Source organism: Eleutherodactylus coqui, chromosome 3 (assembly GCF_035609145.1).
Source record: "Eleutherodactylus coqui strain aEleCoq1 chromosome 3, aEleCoq1.hap1, whole genome shotgun sequence".
Taxonomy (NCBI): Eukaryota; Metazoa; Chordata; class Amphibia; order Anura; family Eleutherodactylidae; genus Eleutherodactylus; species Eleutherodactylus coqui.
Genome location: NC_089839.1, coordinates 261,276,356 through 261,294,727, shown reverse-complemented (window position 1 = coordinate 261,294,727; position 18,372 = coordinate 261,276,356). Strand labels below are relative to the sequence as shown.

Below are 18,372 nucleotides of genomic sequence, written 5' to 3'. Positions count from 1 at the left end.
GTCTTGATAGGCACTCTGCAATGGCAGCCGTGGTCCTTTCAGAAGGGCCCCGGCTGCCGTGACAACCACATGGCAGCCTGTGATCTCATCGAGGGGGGCAGTGTGGGGTCCTCAAACATTGGTCGGGGCATTTAAAGGGTTTATGGCTCTGATGAGCGGGTTGGCTTATCAGAGCTGTTGCAGGCGGGTGTCAGATGTCAGAAACAGTCGGCACCCGCGATATATTGACCAGCTTTATGGGGTTAAGTAGAGCACCTAGGTGTGTAAGGAGACTTATAAGGCCATTCATGTTCCTATGGGAAATATGCAAATAAGGAAGATGGAAATTTTCAATTCCAAGTCATATAATCCCAGGAAAATAGAGCATGCTGCGTTTTGTTTTGTGCAACGCAGTTAGACACGCGAAATACACACTTGTGATCAAACCCATTTAAATCAGTGGCTCTACTTTCTGCGTATTGCGCATGATTTTTTTTTTAGTGCACAAATACGCCTGTGTGACACACGTCTATGACTTATCAGAATTTGACCAAAAAACTAGGTGGACCAGCTGTGTGTAAGTGTCTCTCTCCTCCTCCTCCTCCCGCCCCTCCTCTCTGCCAATAGACTTCTATGGGTAGCACGACTCAAAGCCCTTCTCCACTTTGTTCTCCATCTGCTTGTTACTAGTGACAGGCATCACTTAACAGCAGGCAGCGGACAGCAAATTAGAAGGCAGGAAGACCCATAGTGGCATGGTTTATATTTTGGGTAAATAAAGTGAATTGCACTTTATCTATCATATTACCACAAGTTAAAGCTCCAATGACCATTTAACAGTTGACTGATTTGATCCAGTCTTATTCAGACTGAGCCCAAAGCAGAATCGTCTGATCACTCCCAGCATGTCAGCATTTATGGGGCAATTCAAGTGAAATTCACTGAGCAGGTTATTTCAGATTGTTACTAATTTTGTAGTATTATGGTCCAGAGTTTCCACAGGAAGTCTGTTACATCATTCACAATACTAACTAGGAAACATGTTGACAGATGGCTGGTGAAACTGTTCCCATGTACAGATTTCCTTACGTTTTAATTAGAAATGTATGGTAGTTTCATAGGTTCATTAGTGTCATGCACAGCACTGCTAGTATGACTACTTTATGAGAACGACATAGCAAAGGTATTTGAGTTTAGTAATTTCATGAATACTGGTTAGCAAATGACAAAAGCAAACATGATGTGCACAGACTGATAAAAAAAAAATGTTTGTATAGCGCCAACTTATTCCGCAGCACTTTCAGGTAACTTATTTATTACCCCCCACCAAGCTGGGGTACTCATTTTACCAACCTCGGAAGGATGGCAGGTTTAATCGATTTTGAGCCGGCTACCTGAACCATGTGGGGATTGAACTCTCAACCTTCAGGTCGTGAGCGAGAGCTTAGGACTGCATTTCTACTGCCTTAACACTCAGGGCAACACCGGGTTCATAATTCTATGAATACTGGTTAGCAAATGATAAAACTCATATATAGACTGTTAACTACACCGTATACTTAACTTTTATAAGTGCAGGTATTTAAGAAAAAGCACACCGTCATTAGTGAGTAAAGAGTGTGGAGTGCCAGAAATAGGAATTTGTTGCAGATACAGCTGATAGGTCCAGTTGTGGTTCTTGAGAGAACCGCCGGACATCCAGTGTACAGTAGGTCAATATGTGTGCGGCCAGAGCCGGGCCTGAATGTTTTAATTGGGGAGGCGCAGCTGAGATTTCTTGACTTTCAGGGCACATTCCTAAATCTTTTCAGTATCCAGTATTAACAATGCAGAACTTTCCCTTTCTGGAGTCTGTGTGCTTTCTAGTGTAGTGGCCCAGTACATCATCCTGGTCCCCTCTATAAATGTCATACATGTTTGTCTTGCATCGTGTTGATGCACGGTGCAAACCTGTCTTTAGATTTCCAGTGTGTGTGTTGCACAGCTGCAGCACTAGTAGGGTTAAATGTTTAATAAAATCCAAAGCCTGCATGTAAATGTCATGTCATGTGGTATGAGAGAAGGTATAAATGTGTGTGCTGAGAGCGGGAAAAGGGTCTTCATTAGAGATGAGCGAGCATACTCGTCCGAGCTTGATGCTCGTTCGAGTATTAGGGTGCTCGAGATGCTCGTTACTCGAGACGAGCACCACGCGGTACTCGTCTCGATTAAACGAGCACTGACCATTGAATTCAATGGAGCCAACAATACAGCCGGCTCCATTGAAAGCAATGGGCTGCCGGCGATCGCGGGATGAATTGTCGGGAAGGGCTTAAATATATAAGCCCTTCCCTGCAATTCATCCAGAAATGTGTAAAAATAAAAAAAATATATATACTCACCTTGTCACGGCAGACGGAGTTCAGCGCGGCCGGCCTGCAGTGGGTGTGAAGGGGGTGTAAGTCAGACCTGCCCCTGATTGGCTCAGCGCTGAGCCAATCAGAGGCAGGTCTCACTCACACCCATTCATGAATTCATGAATGGGTGAGTGAGCACTGCCTCTGATTGGCTCAGGGGCAGCTCTCAGCTGAATGTCAGAGGAGAACGATCTTTACGCTGACAGTGTGGGGGGGGGGGGGGTCTCACTCTTGCCACTATTGTGGCTTAATAGTGGGACCGGGGAACTTGAGATGCAGCCCAACATGTAGCCCCTCGCCTGCCCTATCCGTTTCTGTGTCGTTCCCATCACTTTCTTGAATTTCCCAGGTTTTCACAAATGAAAATCTTAGCGAGCATCGGCGATATACAAAAATGCTTGAGTCGCCCATTGACTTCAATGGGGTTCGTTACTCGAAACGAACTCTCGAGCATCACTGAAAGTTCGACTCAATAACGAGCACTCGAGCATTTTGGTGCTCGCTCATCTCTAGTCTTCATCTTCAACCTGTGTTCCATCTTGGCTACCAACTAACACAGAGCCACATGGAGGCACCTTCAGCCTCCTTGTGGTGAAGATGGAAGAGGAGGACAGATTTCCCGTGTTGCTTGTGTTCTGGATGTAAGAGGAGTGAGCCCCCAAGAGTGAGAGAGCATTTGTAAATAACTACTTCTTCTCAAGGCCAGTGCAGAGGTACTACCTCATTGTCTAAGTTTTCCTACTCAGCAGTCTGGGGCCTGGAACACCATGTAGAGGTACACCCTTTAATTGTCATACCCATGCTTCTCCAAGGCTGGGTGGAGGTACTGCAAGATAATAATTTCTGTCAGTGTCTGTGGAGTGACTCTACCCCTTTTCCTCCTCTGGAGTGTACCCCTTCTAGGATCTGTTCCTGGCAGATAATGTTCACTGCAGGACCGGTGTCATCCTGAGTTTCCTCCCTGACCTCAAATCTTTTGTCTTGCTTGCGCTGTAAAGACTTTAACTGAACTACCTTATATTACCTATTTAAAGCGTTCAAGTAAAGTTTATGCCGGGCTCTAACCATTCTTAGAGACCCGTGGTACTCAAGAACTGTTTGTGGCTGCATTTACTCTCCACCGAGGGTGTGTGAAGGAACGGTAGCGTTGCCCGTGACCACTACAACCCCTGTTATCCTGTTTAGTGGACATCTCCCTATCCTAGGCGTGTCCCCAGTGGCCTGCAGTGATACACTGGCCTTGGTAAGTGTCATCCCTCCGGGAAGGAGCCTGGTGAGTGCCACCGTGACAAGCCAACACTATATTCTCCCAGCTCCCCACGTGTGCCAGGTGTCCGGAGTCTGTCTATGGGTTGCTGCGCTAGGTTTAGACAACAGAAAAGCCTTTATTCTAGCAGTACATTTATAAGAAATACAACCACCACCTCTTGTGTTATTGGGACATGTTTGGTTTTACAGTAGCCATAAAAAGAAAAATGCTCTAGATGATTTTTGCAGTACTCTCCCCAGTGTATGTCTACCTGATGAACGCATTTGACTTTCATTGTCTCTTCTGACAAGTACAATTTGCCTTTGTCAGACTTTCAATGCTGTAGATATGCAGAGGGCATGTGAGAATAAACCTCTTTGACCCCTTAACAACTGCCCATATGCCTTTTTATGGCAGTCGTTAAGGGGCTTTATTCTGATGCATGCACGTTTTTACAAACAAAGAGTCATGTGGATCACCAAATGGAACCATTAAAAGTACAATTTGCCCCCCCCCCCCCCTTCGAAAAAAATACTGCACACAGCACCGTTGGTGGAGGGAAAAAAGTTACGGGTCTTTCAATGTAGTGGGGAAAAAAAGAGAAAAGGTATTTTTTTTAAGTGTGAAAAAGTTTTAAAAAACTATCCAAATTGGAAATCAATGTAATCGTACTGAGCCGCAGAATTAATGTAACATTATTTATAGCGCATGGTGAATGTCGTTAAAAAGAAATAAAAAAGCATATCAGAATTACAGATTTTGCAGCCTTGTGGATGAGGCTAGTGAGTTAGTAAGGGGTTGAGGAGAACTCTGCTTTTCGTGAATTTACTGTACTCCACTTTTGAAATTCATGTAAGATGAGTAAATCCGATGCTCTTTCTATCTCCATGGATTTTGAGCCGCCTCGTGTTTTCTTCTCCATTCCTGCCTAAAACTAAGCTGAGAACTCCTGTTACGGGAGGGCAGTGCATTGTGGGAGTTCTGATGACACATGAATAGTTAGCGGTTGTGCCAAGCTTTACACTTACACCCTGTCCACTGCTGGGAATCCTGCTGATCCTGAGAAGAGGGGTCCTTGTGCCCCCCCTGTGTAAATAGAGCTGCGGTCTGACATGTCCACTACTGCTCTGTTCAATTCTAGGAATGAATGGAGTAGTAGAGGACAGCCATGACTGATGCTACATTAAAATGGAGGGACACAGGACCCCAATTTGTCATAATCAATTAGAGCAACCTTATCAATTAAATCTCCAACAGTCAGACACCTTATGTACATTATATTTGTATAAACCTTGGTACAACCCTTTAAGGCCACTTTCTGAGATAAGGAAAAAGTGTCCATGAAGCGCCACATTTGTCAATGGCTTTTGTCCTGTATTGCTACTTCATTACAGGTAAGATGCAATACCAAAAACAGCCTATGGACAAGGATGGCGCTATTTTCTAAGATGTGCATACCCCTTTTTTGTCAACATTAGGTCCCATGTGACAACAGAGTGAAGATCTGCCATTGGGATCCAAGGATAATAAGCAGATATGTGCAAGCAGTCATATATGAATGGCAAAAAATGAATATTTGGAAGCCTGAAAATCAAAAAAAAGCTGATATTGGTTAAATTCCAAGAGTGACTGTCCAAATACCACAACAAAAATGTTAAAATCGCGCAAAAATCATTTAAATCTTCTATAGAAAAAATTGTATGTGTATTGATTTGAATGAAAAATAGACCTATTCCGATATGCGATAATCTTTTCCCCAACGTGCGGTTATTGATACAATCCCTCAGTAATGCCTCATCCAACAGGCAGCTCCTAATTAGATTCTGGCCTACTAGATGTGAGCCTGGCTGTAAAAGACGATACACTTGCTGTGATGATGACATCAAGCCATGAAGAACAGCAGCGGTCCATTGATGGGCTGATAGAGCGGGTCTCTGGGGGGCATCAGTTTACATGGAAGTATGAGACCCCCTCAGCGGTTGTGAGGCTCATTCTGTGGACTTTAGGGAAAACTCTCCCTCTGGAGGACGGACTGACGGACTGGGCATACACTGCTTAATGGCATCAAATGTGGCTTATTAATAAATGTGGATGCTGTAAAATAGCCTGGATATTAATAACCTGGGATTTACCCCGAAGCGAAATTTTCCTATATTTATACTGTGAATGTGATAAGTTGGGGAGGCGTGCAGGCGGATTCTACATAGCAGACAAGTCTTTCATTAGAGAGCGGCTACAGTATATGACCTCTGGTAATATTTGGGGAACTGTATGATGAAGGGCTGGAACATCTACAACACTGTGCAAAAGTTTTAGGCAGGTGTGGAAGAACTGTTGTCACGTAAGAGTGAACACGTTTGTACTTCTCTTGTGTCCATGTGAACTTTACTGTAACATTTCTTATAAACGCATGTTAAAGAAAAATTTTCTGGAATCCTCACTGGAGCTGGAGTTTTCAGGTTTTTTTGAAGGAATTTGGAAGTCTGAACAAGGAGCTTTCGTTGCTCTGTGTTTGATTTTCAGTAAAAACAGATGAGCCGGCATTTCCCTCTTCCTGCTTTGAAATCTTTGATTCGGAGAAACCTGACCGATGCAGCATAACTATCTTGTCTTGTTGCTGTGCTCAGTCTTGCCATAGTGTGTGACCTGTGAGAGGAAACTGTCTTCCAGAACTTCACCTTTTGCAGCAGAGTTTGGCAGTTCCTCACACAGTTTCAAGCCTCCTACACAGCTGTTTCAGTTCATGACTGTGTTTCAATCTATATATGAAAATGATGATCATTACCACTTGTTTTGTATAGAATTTGTTAATTCTACACCTGACTATAATCCTACAAATTCCCTGACTTGATGCAAATGTACCTAAAAGAATTGGTGCTGTTTTGAAGGCAAAGGGGGGTTCCTCCAAATATTGATTGTAGTTCTCTTTTGTACACACTGCATTTTAATTGACAACTAAATACCTATTATTATAAACTATTAACACTTCTATTTTTCAAAGTATTCTTACTTTTTTTTTTAATACCTACCCAAAACTTGTGTACAATATACTTAGATTAATATCGACTACATATCTATATTTCTATTCTAGAGATGTTGGTTCACAGCAGATCTCCTCTGTGGAACAGCTACATAGTTGGGATAGAAGACAAAAGAGCCCCCTCGCCCCAAATGAGCGGAGTATAAAAGGGAGTTTCAAAGTCATACCCACTCCCTCAATTGCTCTAAGTTTGCCAACTATACTGCTTCACACATTTTTCACATAGATGGTTTAGGAGGGTGGTAATAGTATTCCTGGTAATATCCCTAGTAGTCTGGAGAACTGTAGGAGTTAATACCTGTAGTGATCTAGGGTAGTGAAGGCATTACTAGTAAATATTGTACATTATGGAGTAATGGGTAATATTACTGGAAGCTTAGGTTGGGGAAGAAGTCAACACCTAATATTACTGGTGATGTTGAAGTAGTTAAGGCCTTTTTACACTCAACGATTATCGCTCAAAATTCGTTCAAACGTCCGAAGGTGAGGGATCGTTACGTGTAAACGGGGGCAGTGGTGCATTGTTCGTTCAATTGTCATTTAGTAACAGTTTTTATCCAGCATAAACATTGTTTGATCGCTCAAAATTTGTTCACTTTGAATGGAATTTTGAGCGGCTGCATGATGGGTGTTGTTTGCCTTGCAAACATAATGAGTATACTGTTTACTTATATGTACTCTGCAGGGAGGAGACAATGGAATCCAGATAACCATAACATAAACACATGCCCAGCTGAGCAAACAACTCGTGGAGGAAATGCAGATGATTAAAAGCAATTATCTGTTCCTGTAATTTTATTAAAAAATGGCAGTAGTTTGTTCAGGTGTGCGGTTGTTTAGCGATAATTGTTGCATGTAAATGGGCCTTTAATTGCTTGCAGTGATCTAGGGCACTGAAAATATGTTTACATATACCATATATACTCGAGTATAAGCCTAGTTTTTCAGCACATTTTTTAATGGTGAAAAAGCCCCCCTCGGCTTATACTGGAGTGAGGTAAAAAAACAACAACAAAAGAAACCCTGCAATGCTCACCTCCCAGCTTCTGTCTGTGTCCCTGGCGTGATGGTGTCCCCGGCAGTGCGGCAAGCTGCTTGAGAATTCTCCCCGCTGTCATCTCTATGCTCAGCTTTGAATTCCCCCGTCATCAGCACTGTGTAGGTAAGCGCTGTGATTGGATTGACAACCGGTGTTTGATCATTCACAGCCATTCAGTGGATGACATCACTGAATGGCTGTGATTGGTTTATCGAGCCCCGATTGTGATTGGCTGGCACTCGATCCAATCACAGAGCTTACTTACACAGCGCTGATGGCGGAGGAATTCAAAGCCGAGCTGGGAGAAGTCTCAAGCAGCTTAACGCACTGCCGGGGAGACCATCATGCCGGGGACACAGATGCCGGCTGGGAGGTGAGTATTGCGTTTTTTCTTTACCCAGTATGTACTTGAGTATAGCTCGGCTTATAGTCGAGTCAATACGTTTCACCAGTTTTTTGTGGTTAAACATATTGACCTGGCTAATACTTGAGTATATACAGTAATTTAATTTTAATTGCGACTATTGCCAATTATCATCTATCCAGAGGACAGGATGTCTGATCGCTGGGACCCCTACCGTGCTTAAGAATGGAGGTCCTGTGTCCCCCTGCTCTGAATGAAGCAGCAGCCCAGCATACTCACTTTTGTTCCAGTCAAAGTCGAACACTGATGGAGATAGCCGAGCATGCTTTGACTATGTTTGTCCCACCAGTAGATGTCAAATGGGGATGCAACGCATGTTCAACCACTGCTCAATTCAAAAAGGGACACAGCGCCCTTGTTCTCATGATCAGTAGGGGTCCTAGTGGGCAGACTGTAGTTGGGTGATAAGTATCCTTTTTTGGGGGGGCAACCACTTTAATCTAATTAGGTCTAAAATACGACACTGATTAATGTCTGCCCTGTGCAGAGTAACATCAATACACTAATACTGTGCTAATTGGAGATGAACATACAGAATGACAGATGCAGTCCTCGGGATCGTCTAGTAATCCTGTATGAGCAGTAATAATCCTCGCAGATCTAGTTAATTAACCGTGACTTTAAGCTATCAGAATTGCCTTGTACTTTACAGTGTGCAGTAATACTTCTATTGTATTTGGGATACACTGTATTATATGCATTCAGGCTTTGATCAGTACACTAGGACTATTTTCTAGTATGCCATGCTCTACTATTAGCATATTGGCAGCACATCACAGTATCTGAGTCATTGTGGGCTCTGATGAGCCTTAGACGCTTTCATCTATTTTCAGGAGGACGCTCACACCGAAGATATTTTTTTAATTTTTTTTTCAGCCAAGTTACCAAGCTGTTATCCAGACTAGCAGACTAGGAAATTAGTCTTGGAGTCTAGGTTAATAGATTCCTGTAGTTTTGCTCAGTAGAAACTTCTTCAACAGGTATGGAACTATTTTATTCTGTGGTATCTAGCTTGGCAAAATTTACTATAATATTGAGACAAAGTCATGAAGCATATGGACCAGTCACCGTAATCCCTCTCAAAATTTATGCAAATGGAAGATGGAACAATGCCTCTACTGCATGAGGGGCAAAAATACTGAAACAGCTGTCTGTAAATGGTTATCTTTTCCTTCTCGGAAAGACTCTGGTTTTGGCTTATATTCCCAGTCATTGTTACAAGGCTTGTTAAAAGGTCTGACATTAATTTGCAGGAAAGCTGCCTCCTAAAAGGTGGCGCTGTAGAGGCATTGCTCCATCTTTTCTATTTGCATAAATTTCCTTATAAGTCTCCTCATGTCTCTTAGATACTCTCTCTAAGTAGAAACTTTGCCCTTCCTGTCTCAAAACGTAATTACTATTTGAAATTGAAAGTAGTTAAACAGAGGTGCAAAGTCGAAGAGTAGCCAAACTCATTTAAATATAGATCGGCTGAACCCACCAATTTTGCTGGGACCTGCTGATCATCTAATGTGTATGGGGTCTTCAGACTCTCCCCTCATGGTAGATGAGGAACAGGCAGTAGGACTTCAACTGCCTGATTCTTTTTGTTCTCAGGAGATAAGCCTATGCCAGAGATGTTTAATAGCAGCTTTCTCTCTGCTCTACATTAAATACACATGCATGCTCAGTCGAGACAAGTGCGCATGTGTATGGGGATGAGTAACTTAGAGGACCTCTCTTGTTGTAATATCAGCAGGGCTCACTGCATCACTTTGCAACTGCCGCTCTGTTAACTCCATCACCACTTTCCTTTTCTTGATACTTACCCACCATTCACCCATACAGATTACATCTCTTGACTCCCAGCCCTGTAAATCTGTCAAGTAGTGGGTGGTCTTCACCGCTCATTGTTGATGGGCGACGTAGGACTTGATTGACAGTCTTGCATCACACATTAACAGTGAGCGGTGGGTCTGCCCACTTGACAAATTCACAACATCGGGAGCCAAATCTAAAAAATAGCTAATATGGGTGAATGGAGACGAGTATGAAGAAAAGGGTCAACAAAGGTACAGCTGCAGAGCCATGCTGTCCACCTTTATAACAGGACACATCCTTTTGAAGGAATGTGATTGGTCCCAGCAAGAGAAACCAAGTAATCTTGTAGATATGATACCTTTTAATGACTAACAAAAATACATAGATTCGAAAGCTCGCAACGACATCATCCGGATTCTTCCTCAGGCCTGAGGAAGACTCCTGAGAGATTCGAAAGCTTGCGATGACATTGTCAGGCCTAAGGGAGAATCCTGAGAGATTCGAAAGCTTGCAGCGACATCATCAGGATTCTTCCTCAGGCCTGAGGAAGAATCCTCAGAGATTCAAAAGCTCACAAAGACACCGTCAGGCCTGAGGAAGAATCCTGAGAGATTTGAAAGCTCGCAATGACATTGTCAGGCCTAAGGGAGAATCCTGAGAGATTCGAAAGCTTGCAGCGACATCATCAGGATTCTTCCTCAGGCCTGAGGAAGAATCCTCAGAGATTCAAAAGCTCACAAAGACACTGTCAGGCCTGAGGAAGAATCCTGAGAGATTCGAAAGCTCGCAACAACATCGTGTATTTTTGTTAGCCATTAAAAGGTATCATATCTACAAGATTACTTGGTTTATCTTGCTGGGAACAATCACATTTTGCTCTACTGCCTAACATGGTACCAAACTTTTTTTGAAGGAATGATCTCTGTAGCTTAAAGGGGTGGTCTCGCGAAACAAAGTGGGTCTATACACTTCCGTATGGCCATATTAATGCACTTTGTAATATACATCGTGCATTAAATATGAGCCATACAGAAGTTATTCCACTTACCTGCTCCGTTGCTAGCATCCTCGTCTCCATGGTTCCGTCTAAATTCGCCGGCAGCTTGCTTTTTTAGACGCGCTTGCGCAGTCCGGTCTTCTCCATTCAGCACGAGCTGCTTCAGTGTGCTCCCCGCTACAGCTCTTCTGCGCATGCGCAGACGAGCTGTCACTGCTCGGGAGCGCGCTGGAGCGGCCATTCTGTACCTTCCTCTGTTAGAGGAAGGTGCAGAAACTGGAGCTGCCCAGCGGAGAAGCCCAGCCCAGCCCAGCAGCCCCGAGAAGCGTCCCAGGTAAGTGATGGGTCGGGGAGGGGGGGGGCTGCCGCTGCGCCGGGCTGCGCCGGGGGGGGGGGGGGGGGTCTGGCGCCGGGGGAACTAGCGCTGGGCCGGGGGGGGGCTGTCGCTGCACCGGGGGGGCTGCCGCTGTGATGGGGGAACTAGCGCTAGGCCGGGGGGGGGCTGTCGCTGCGCCGGGGGGGGGCTGTCGCTGCGCCGGGGGGGCTGCCGCTGTGATGGGGGAACTAGCGCTAGGCCGGGGGGGCTGTCGCTGCGCCGGGGGGGCTGTCGCTGCGATGGGGGGGGCTGTCGCTGCTGCGGGGGGGGCTGCCGCTGTGATGGGGGAACTAGCGCTAGGCCGGGGGGGCTGCCGCTGTGATGGGGGAACTAGCGCTAGGCCGGGGGGGCTGTCGCTGTGATCGGGGGGGCTGTCGCTGTGATGGGGGGGGGGGCTGCGCCGGTTACCTTCTGCCTGGCGGTGGGTGACTGGTCGGCGGCTGCGGGGCGTCCGGTCGGCGGCTGCTTGGCGTCCGGTTGCCATGGAGACACAGCTGGCAGCGTCTCGGGAGCGCGCACGTCGGGCTGCAGCGAGCGACGGGGAAAGAGCCGGCGGCCATCTTGGGGAAACTTTTTTATAAGTTGCTGAAACGCTGGAACGGTAAGTAGAAACCAGCTAGGAAAGTCATTTACAGGGGTAATTAGTAATGTATGTTTAATTAGGGGGACTGGGCAAAAAAAAAAAAAAACACTGCTTCCTCGAGACATCTCCTTTAAGGAATTCCCTGAGTCTTCACCTTGACACTGTCACAGAGGTATGTAAGGAGAACCCCAGGTCATTGTCTTCAGCTACTTATAAGTAAATACTGCGGACAATTGGTGTTGTCAGAACCAAACCAAGCATTAAACGAATAGGTGCAAAATGCAATATCGGGGAGAAGTCGAACCAGGAGAGTGAACCAACCAAAGTAACATGCAAAGGAATGTGTCGGCAACCCGAGATCATTATAGGGCTGACAGTGGTAACCATGGTAATGTGTTCAATCTTCGAACTTTTCAAGAACAATTTTGGTCTGTAATAACCTGAAGATAGACGAGGAGAACGATTAAACTCTTTTGTAGTGTTGTGCCAGCTCATATGAGGGATAGTGTATGTGCAGTATGTTACACTATCATTTTAGCATCATCTATAACAAAATAAATACAAGATACTTTAAGGCTTTCTTAAAGGGGACTTTAAGGGGACCCAATTATATGATATATACCGATTACATGGGACTTCTTGCAGCAGGTGCAAATTTTACTTTCTCAAGAACTTTCTCTTAATTGACGGAATTCCTCATGGTTTCAGGGTTGGCTTGTGTAAAACTGAAACCTAAGCTGCACAATCCTCTCATTACATTTTCCATATTCTTAAGCATTTTCTAAAGACTCCTTTGTGTCTTTAACGTCCCACAATGGTGACTGGTACATGAGTGATTGGTAATGGGAGGATTAGAGTGGGCCTGTCACCTGAGATTAACATTTCTTTCAGTCTATACGGCATCAAAATGCCTTATTTTTGCTACACGGTTATGTTCTGTTCTTCTCCCCATCGATGGCTGGCAATACTTTTACTATGCCAAGGCAAATTTATATAAAGGGGAAGTGGCTTTCTGTTAAAGATATGACCTTAGGATGGTGACGTTTCAGGTTATGCTTAATATAGTATCTCGGTTGGTGCTTAATTTAAAATGGTATTCCAGGGATAGGCAAGTATAGCTTTATAAGAACTCTGTTCAGCAGCTGACTGTTGATGTGCGATGGTGGCACCCAGGGAGTGGGGGTTTTCTGTTTTATCCATGAACGACTCCTACTTATATAGGGCTCTATATGCAAGGATCCCATAGCAAAACTGCTAATTGGGTGACTCTCTACCAAACCTACTATTATGAACAGAGCAACAGTCACGCCAGTGCATTAGCACTCCATTCTTCTCAGTAGGACTGCCAGACTTACCCTAGTACAGTACAAATGTGACCGCCACTCCATTTATATGGGGAGACTCTGGACTGCCCCTATAATGATTGATTGGGGTTCCAGCATTTTGAACTGTGTTGATCAGACACCATCCTGTGAATGCGTTATAAGTTGCTATGGTGGTCCAACCCCTTAGAATTATCATAAAATCATAGTCGGAAGGGACCTCCAGAGTCATTCGGTTAAACCCCCTGCTCAGTGCAGGATCACTAAATCATCCCAGAGAGATGTCTGTCCAGTCTGTTTGAAGATTCCCATTGAAGAAAAAACTCACCACTTCCCGTGGTAACCTGTTCCACTCCTTGATCACCCTCGCTGTCAGAAAGGTTTTTTTTCTAATAACTAATCTGTGTCTCCTCCCTTTCAGTTTCATCCCATTGCTTCTAGTCTTTTCTTGTGCAGATGAGAATAGGGCTGATCCCTCTGCACTGTGACAGCCCTTCAGATATTTGTAGACAGCTATTAAGTCTCCTCTCAGCCTTCTTTTTTGCAAGCTAAACATTCCCTGATCCTTTAAGCATTCCTCATAGATCATGATTTTTTTATTTTTAATTGGGGCGCCCAGAACTGGACACAGATTAGGTCTGACCAAGGAAGAGTAGAGGGGGATAATTGCCTCAAGTGATCTAGACTCCACACTACTTTTAATACATCCCAGAATTGTTTGTCTTTTACTGCTGCATCACACTGTTGACTCATGTTCAGTCTGTGATGTCTTAGTATACCCAACTAGTCTTCACATGTGCTGCTGCTTAACCCAACTCCTCGCATTCGCTGTGTCTTTCATTTTTCTTACCCAGATGTAGGACTTTGGTATTTAATTGGGAGGAATGCATTCTGTTAGATGCAGCCCACTAATCATTACCTTTAATTATTATAAAAGGCAAATTGATACCGTCACGAGGTTGCTAGTTCTTCTTTGTCTCTGTTTATTTCCAAAATCTATGTTTTTCAGGGGCTTCTAGCAATCACCCAAGGAAGCCGTGTACTGGGGAATCTGACTCACTTCTAATGCTCATCCATCACATGATGCCATCACTATAGTCTGTTCTTCTCCACCACTAATAGTGCAAATCAGATGCGCCTTATGTGCCGAGTATCTTTTAGAGCTCGATGGCCTGCAGCTGTTCAGCAGATCTTGTACTTGTTTCTTTTTAGCTGCAACACAATCTCTGTATCAAGGGAGAAAATACCCAGCGGTTTACCACCCAGATAACTGGAATATTCAATGGACTTGGCTAATTAAGCTTATTTTAAAGGAACACTAAATCTATAAAGTCCTTTAAAGTCTGTGTAAATTTTATATACTTGCATGAATATGCTTTTCAGTTAAATGTGCTCTATTGTTCCCTGTTATCCATTTCTTATTAAGGCAGAACTATTATTATTCAGATTGTTGGATTGTGCAATTCTGAATGATCGTTCAGTGTAAAGGCTGCCAGCAAGTGAACGAGGAATGCTAATTCATTCATTTATTGTTCGTCCAGTTTACGTAGGCATAAAAATCAAGTGACGATCAGCCTGAGTAAATAGGCAGTCGTTCATCAATGAACAACTGCCTGTTTACTATGATCAGAGGCAGCTTCCAGAAGACATCTCCGGTACGCTCCACCGCCATTCATTGACTGATTATAGTTCCTGTGCTTTCACTTAGGCGCAATAATCATACCTCTAAAACAACCCTAAGGAAGAGGCTGAAGGAAATTGGTGACGGGAAACCTAGAAAAGTAATGTACTCTCTCAGGCACCGCTACTTCTGAGGTCCTCAAGGAACACTTTATATATTTGTGAATAATATGACTTTTTATATGCTGTGGACTTTAGAACTTCTTACTAATTGTATATGATAACCCGTGGCTCGATGCATGTCTACTGGTTAAACTACAATTTTATTAAAGGAGGTGTACTAAAATCTAAAGGTATTCCTCATTCACAGGATAAGGTATAATTTTGAGTGGAGGCCTGAGTGCTGGGACCCCTACCAATACCAAGAACGGGGGTCTCTATGGTCCCCGCATGAATGGAGCGGAGGTCAGGCATGCGAGCTGCTACTCCATTCATTTCAATGCCAATGTCAGAGATTTCGAGCGCTCATGTTTGACTACTGAAACTGAGGGCTCCATCACACAGGCAAAGCGATTTTTGGCCACATGCAGTGGGAGGCAGCTACAGCTCTTGTTTTGACGTCCCCTCAGACTTCGGGGGCTGCAGCATATATACGCGCAGCGCAGAATACCGTCAGGCGAGGGGCAAAGTGAAAAGCGGGAGATAGCATGCCAGCAAGGGGAGAGGGCAGGATGAGGCAGGAGCTAGTGCGCTAATCTCCTGCCTTGTCCCGCCCCTCTCTTTGCCGGCCGCTGGCAAGGGATAAAGAGGAGCAGGGAAGGGGGAGAGAGTTTAGCAGAGCCACTGCTAAACTCTCTCCCACCTCCCTTTTCCAGCAGATTCCATAGGAGTCTATGGGACCGGCCGCTATATTACAGGAAAACATAGGTCCAAACCTTTCTTTTCCGGTCCTGCGTAAAAACGTCCAGCTGGAATCCACACTGCGTGCGCTATTTTTGCCAGCCAGATGATTTTACTTCCCCAAAAATCACTCCTCTGAACACTTGCATTGGAATCCATTGCTTCAGATGGTTGCGATTTTCGGCCTGCGCTTTTTCGCAGCAAGATCGCCTCGATAAGATGGTCATGTGAAAAAAGCTTAAGGCTAATTTCACACGGGCGAGTGATATATCGGGCCGTGAAACTCTGCCTGATATTGTGCTCAGGAACATGCGATTTTACCATGAGCGCGAGGCGTCTTTGTGTCAAGCATGTATTTTTATGCGTTTTTCCCCCTTGCAGCATGTATCTGTGATTTTATATTCTCTCAGGACTGGTGGTAGGAACCTGGCTGCTGTGCTGTGTTCAGACTCTGCAGTTCTCTGTGCCTCAGTATACAGGTCTCCTAGCTGTGTGTAGTACAAAGAGACATGTATCATCATCCGGTAGCTCAGTGTACAGCAGCACAGAGCAGTGTGCATGTGAATAAACAGCAGACAACTCCCATTGGCTCCAGCAGCTACATCTGTGTGCGTCTCTCCCTCCACTCCCCTCTTCTACTATCTGCAGGTCTCCTGTCATTGATTTGATAGCAGGTAGTGGACAGTAAGGTAGGCGGAAGGGTGGTTAGCATTTTATAGAGAGTTTTCAGCACGAAAATGCTATTTTAGGTGAAGTAAATAGCAGTTTTGCTGGTTATTACATTGGCTATTGTATAAGCACAAGTTGTTTGAAAAGTTGGTCACCATTACCTAATAAGGCGCCATGAGACCTTCTCTGATATCCTAATATACTCTTTATTAATACTTGGTGATGATCTGTAGTTCTTTATATATATCTTGTCTATAGATCTTGCTACCTATAGCCTATCCGTATGGCTGATCGCATGCTCACAGTACTGGCAGGTGAGGTTCAGGTTTTACTTTGCATATATTATTACTTATTAGATCTTCTTGTGTTCTATAAAGCCATAAAACCCCTTTCATTTTTGCTTCACCTGATGATTTATGAGTTAAGTGATGAGAAGCTGTAGGCTGAGGCTCATAAACCCAGTACAAAGGGCAGCTGGAGCATGTGAAAGCAGGCCGTCCATGAGCCCAGGTGTAGCCTCTGTGTATCCGATCCTTGCATGACGGCTTTTGATCACACAGGCAATCAGGCTTAGGAACACCCACATCCCGGGGACTGGTGACACAGCATGTGACAAGTATCAAAATGAAAGTTCCCGTTTGCATTGTGACGGCTGTAGAGGTAGCCAGGTGATATCGGCAAGGAGGGGAGAGTCTCGCCTCGGCTCACGCTCACCTGTTCTGTCTTTCAGTTCTCCAAAGAGCGATATATTATGGATGGAGCGACACCTGAAAAATTAAAAAAGGAGCTGGAGGAGGAGTTGAAGCTGAGCAGCGAAGATTTACGCAGTCATGCCTGGTACCATGGCAGGATTCCTCGCCAGGTGAGTGCAGCCATAGGGAATTGATGGGTTAAATGACTTGAATTGAAGCAGTATATAAAGACGTTGGGAAGTATAGTGTTAACGAGCTGCGTCCAGTCCGGTCAGAATAATGCGGTTGGATCTTGTTGCTGTCCTGAGATTCCCTACAGTACAGGAAAGTCTGTTCTTCTAGACCTCTGTACTGCGGCGCTGTGTACAGTAAGCAGCAGGTGTATGGGCGTATTGTCACTGAGCTCACCAGGCCTGACTTGTTTGCCTAAAACACCTTCGTATAAATAAGTGAACAGAGATAACACAAGCCCTTAACAAACCGGGCTGCACCATTGTATGCCCAGTGTCCTCTGATGAGCTGGTATGTCACCTCTGCGCTGCGGCAATGTTTTACTAAGATTGACTCTTATGAAAAAAAGCAAAAAACACAGAATCATCCAGCAATGAAGAGTAATAATATATTATCTTGTACAGGCTATAAAAATCTATTCTGCTACACTTCAGCTGGTATTTCCCTCCATGTATCCTGCAAATGTCTAGTAAGTTCTCTCTGCCCATCTAGAATGGTGCAAGAAGCGTCATCATTGGGCAGTTGAGCAATAGAAGAATGTCCTATGGAGTGATGAATTGCGCTACTTTATCTTCAAATCAGATGGACGTACCTGGGTGTGTAGGATGCATGACGAACGGCTTTTGCCTGAGTGTGTTGTGCCAACAGTTAAGTACGGTGCAGGTTCCATTATGGTCTCGGTCTGTTGATTGTAGTGGCAAGAACCATGAATATGGAGGTGGACCTTGATATTCTAGACAATGTGCTGCTGACCATGTGGTAGTACTCTGGAAATGGTCAGCAACACTTCCATCAAGACAACGCGCCTCATCATAAACCCTTGTCTTATGCTGGCTTGAGGATATGGATGTTCCACGATTCGACTGGCTGCACAACGTCCCGACCTAAACTAAATGACTGCGGTATGAACTGGATGTCAGGAAATATGAACAGCATCGATCACCTTTTAAGAGAACTTGCCAGACTTTGCAGGATGAATGGAGGGAAATACGAGCTGAAATATATCAGATCTTAGTCCAAAGTATGCCACATAGAATATTCAATACCATTAGGGC

At 44.5% G+C, this 18,372-nt stretch overlaps 1 protein-coding gene across 2 annotated transcripts in view; it reads left to right on the top strand.

Annotated features, from left to right (window-relative positions):
• BCAR3 (BCAR3 adaptor protein, NSP family member) overlaps positions 1–18,372 on the top strand; it is a 107,750-nt gene that overhangs the window by 73,100 nt on the left and 16,278 nt on the right. For both annotated transcript variants that reach the window (XM_066597364.1, XM_066597365.1), the window contains one exon: positions 17,125–17,256. In XM_066597364.1, coding sequence (XP_066453461.1) covers positions 17,125–17,256 — 132 coding nt within the window. The remainder of the gene's footprint in view (positions 1–17,124; positions 17,257–18,372) is intronic.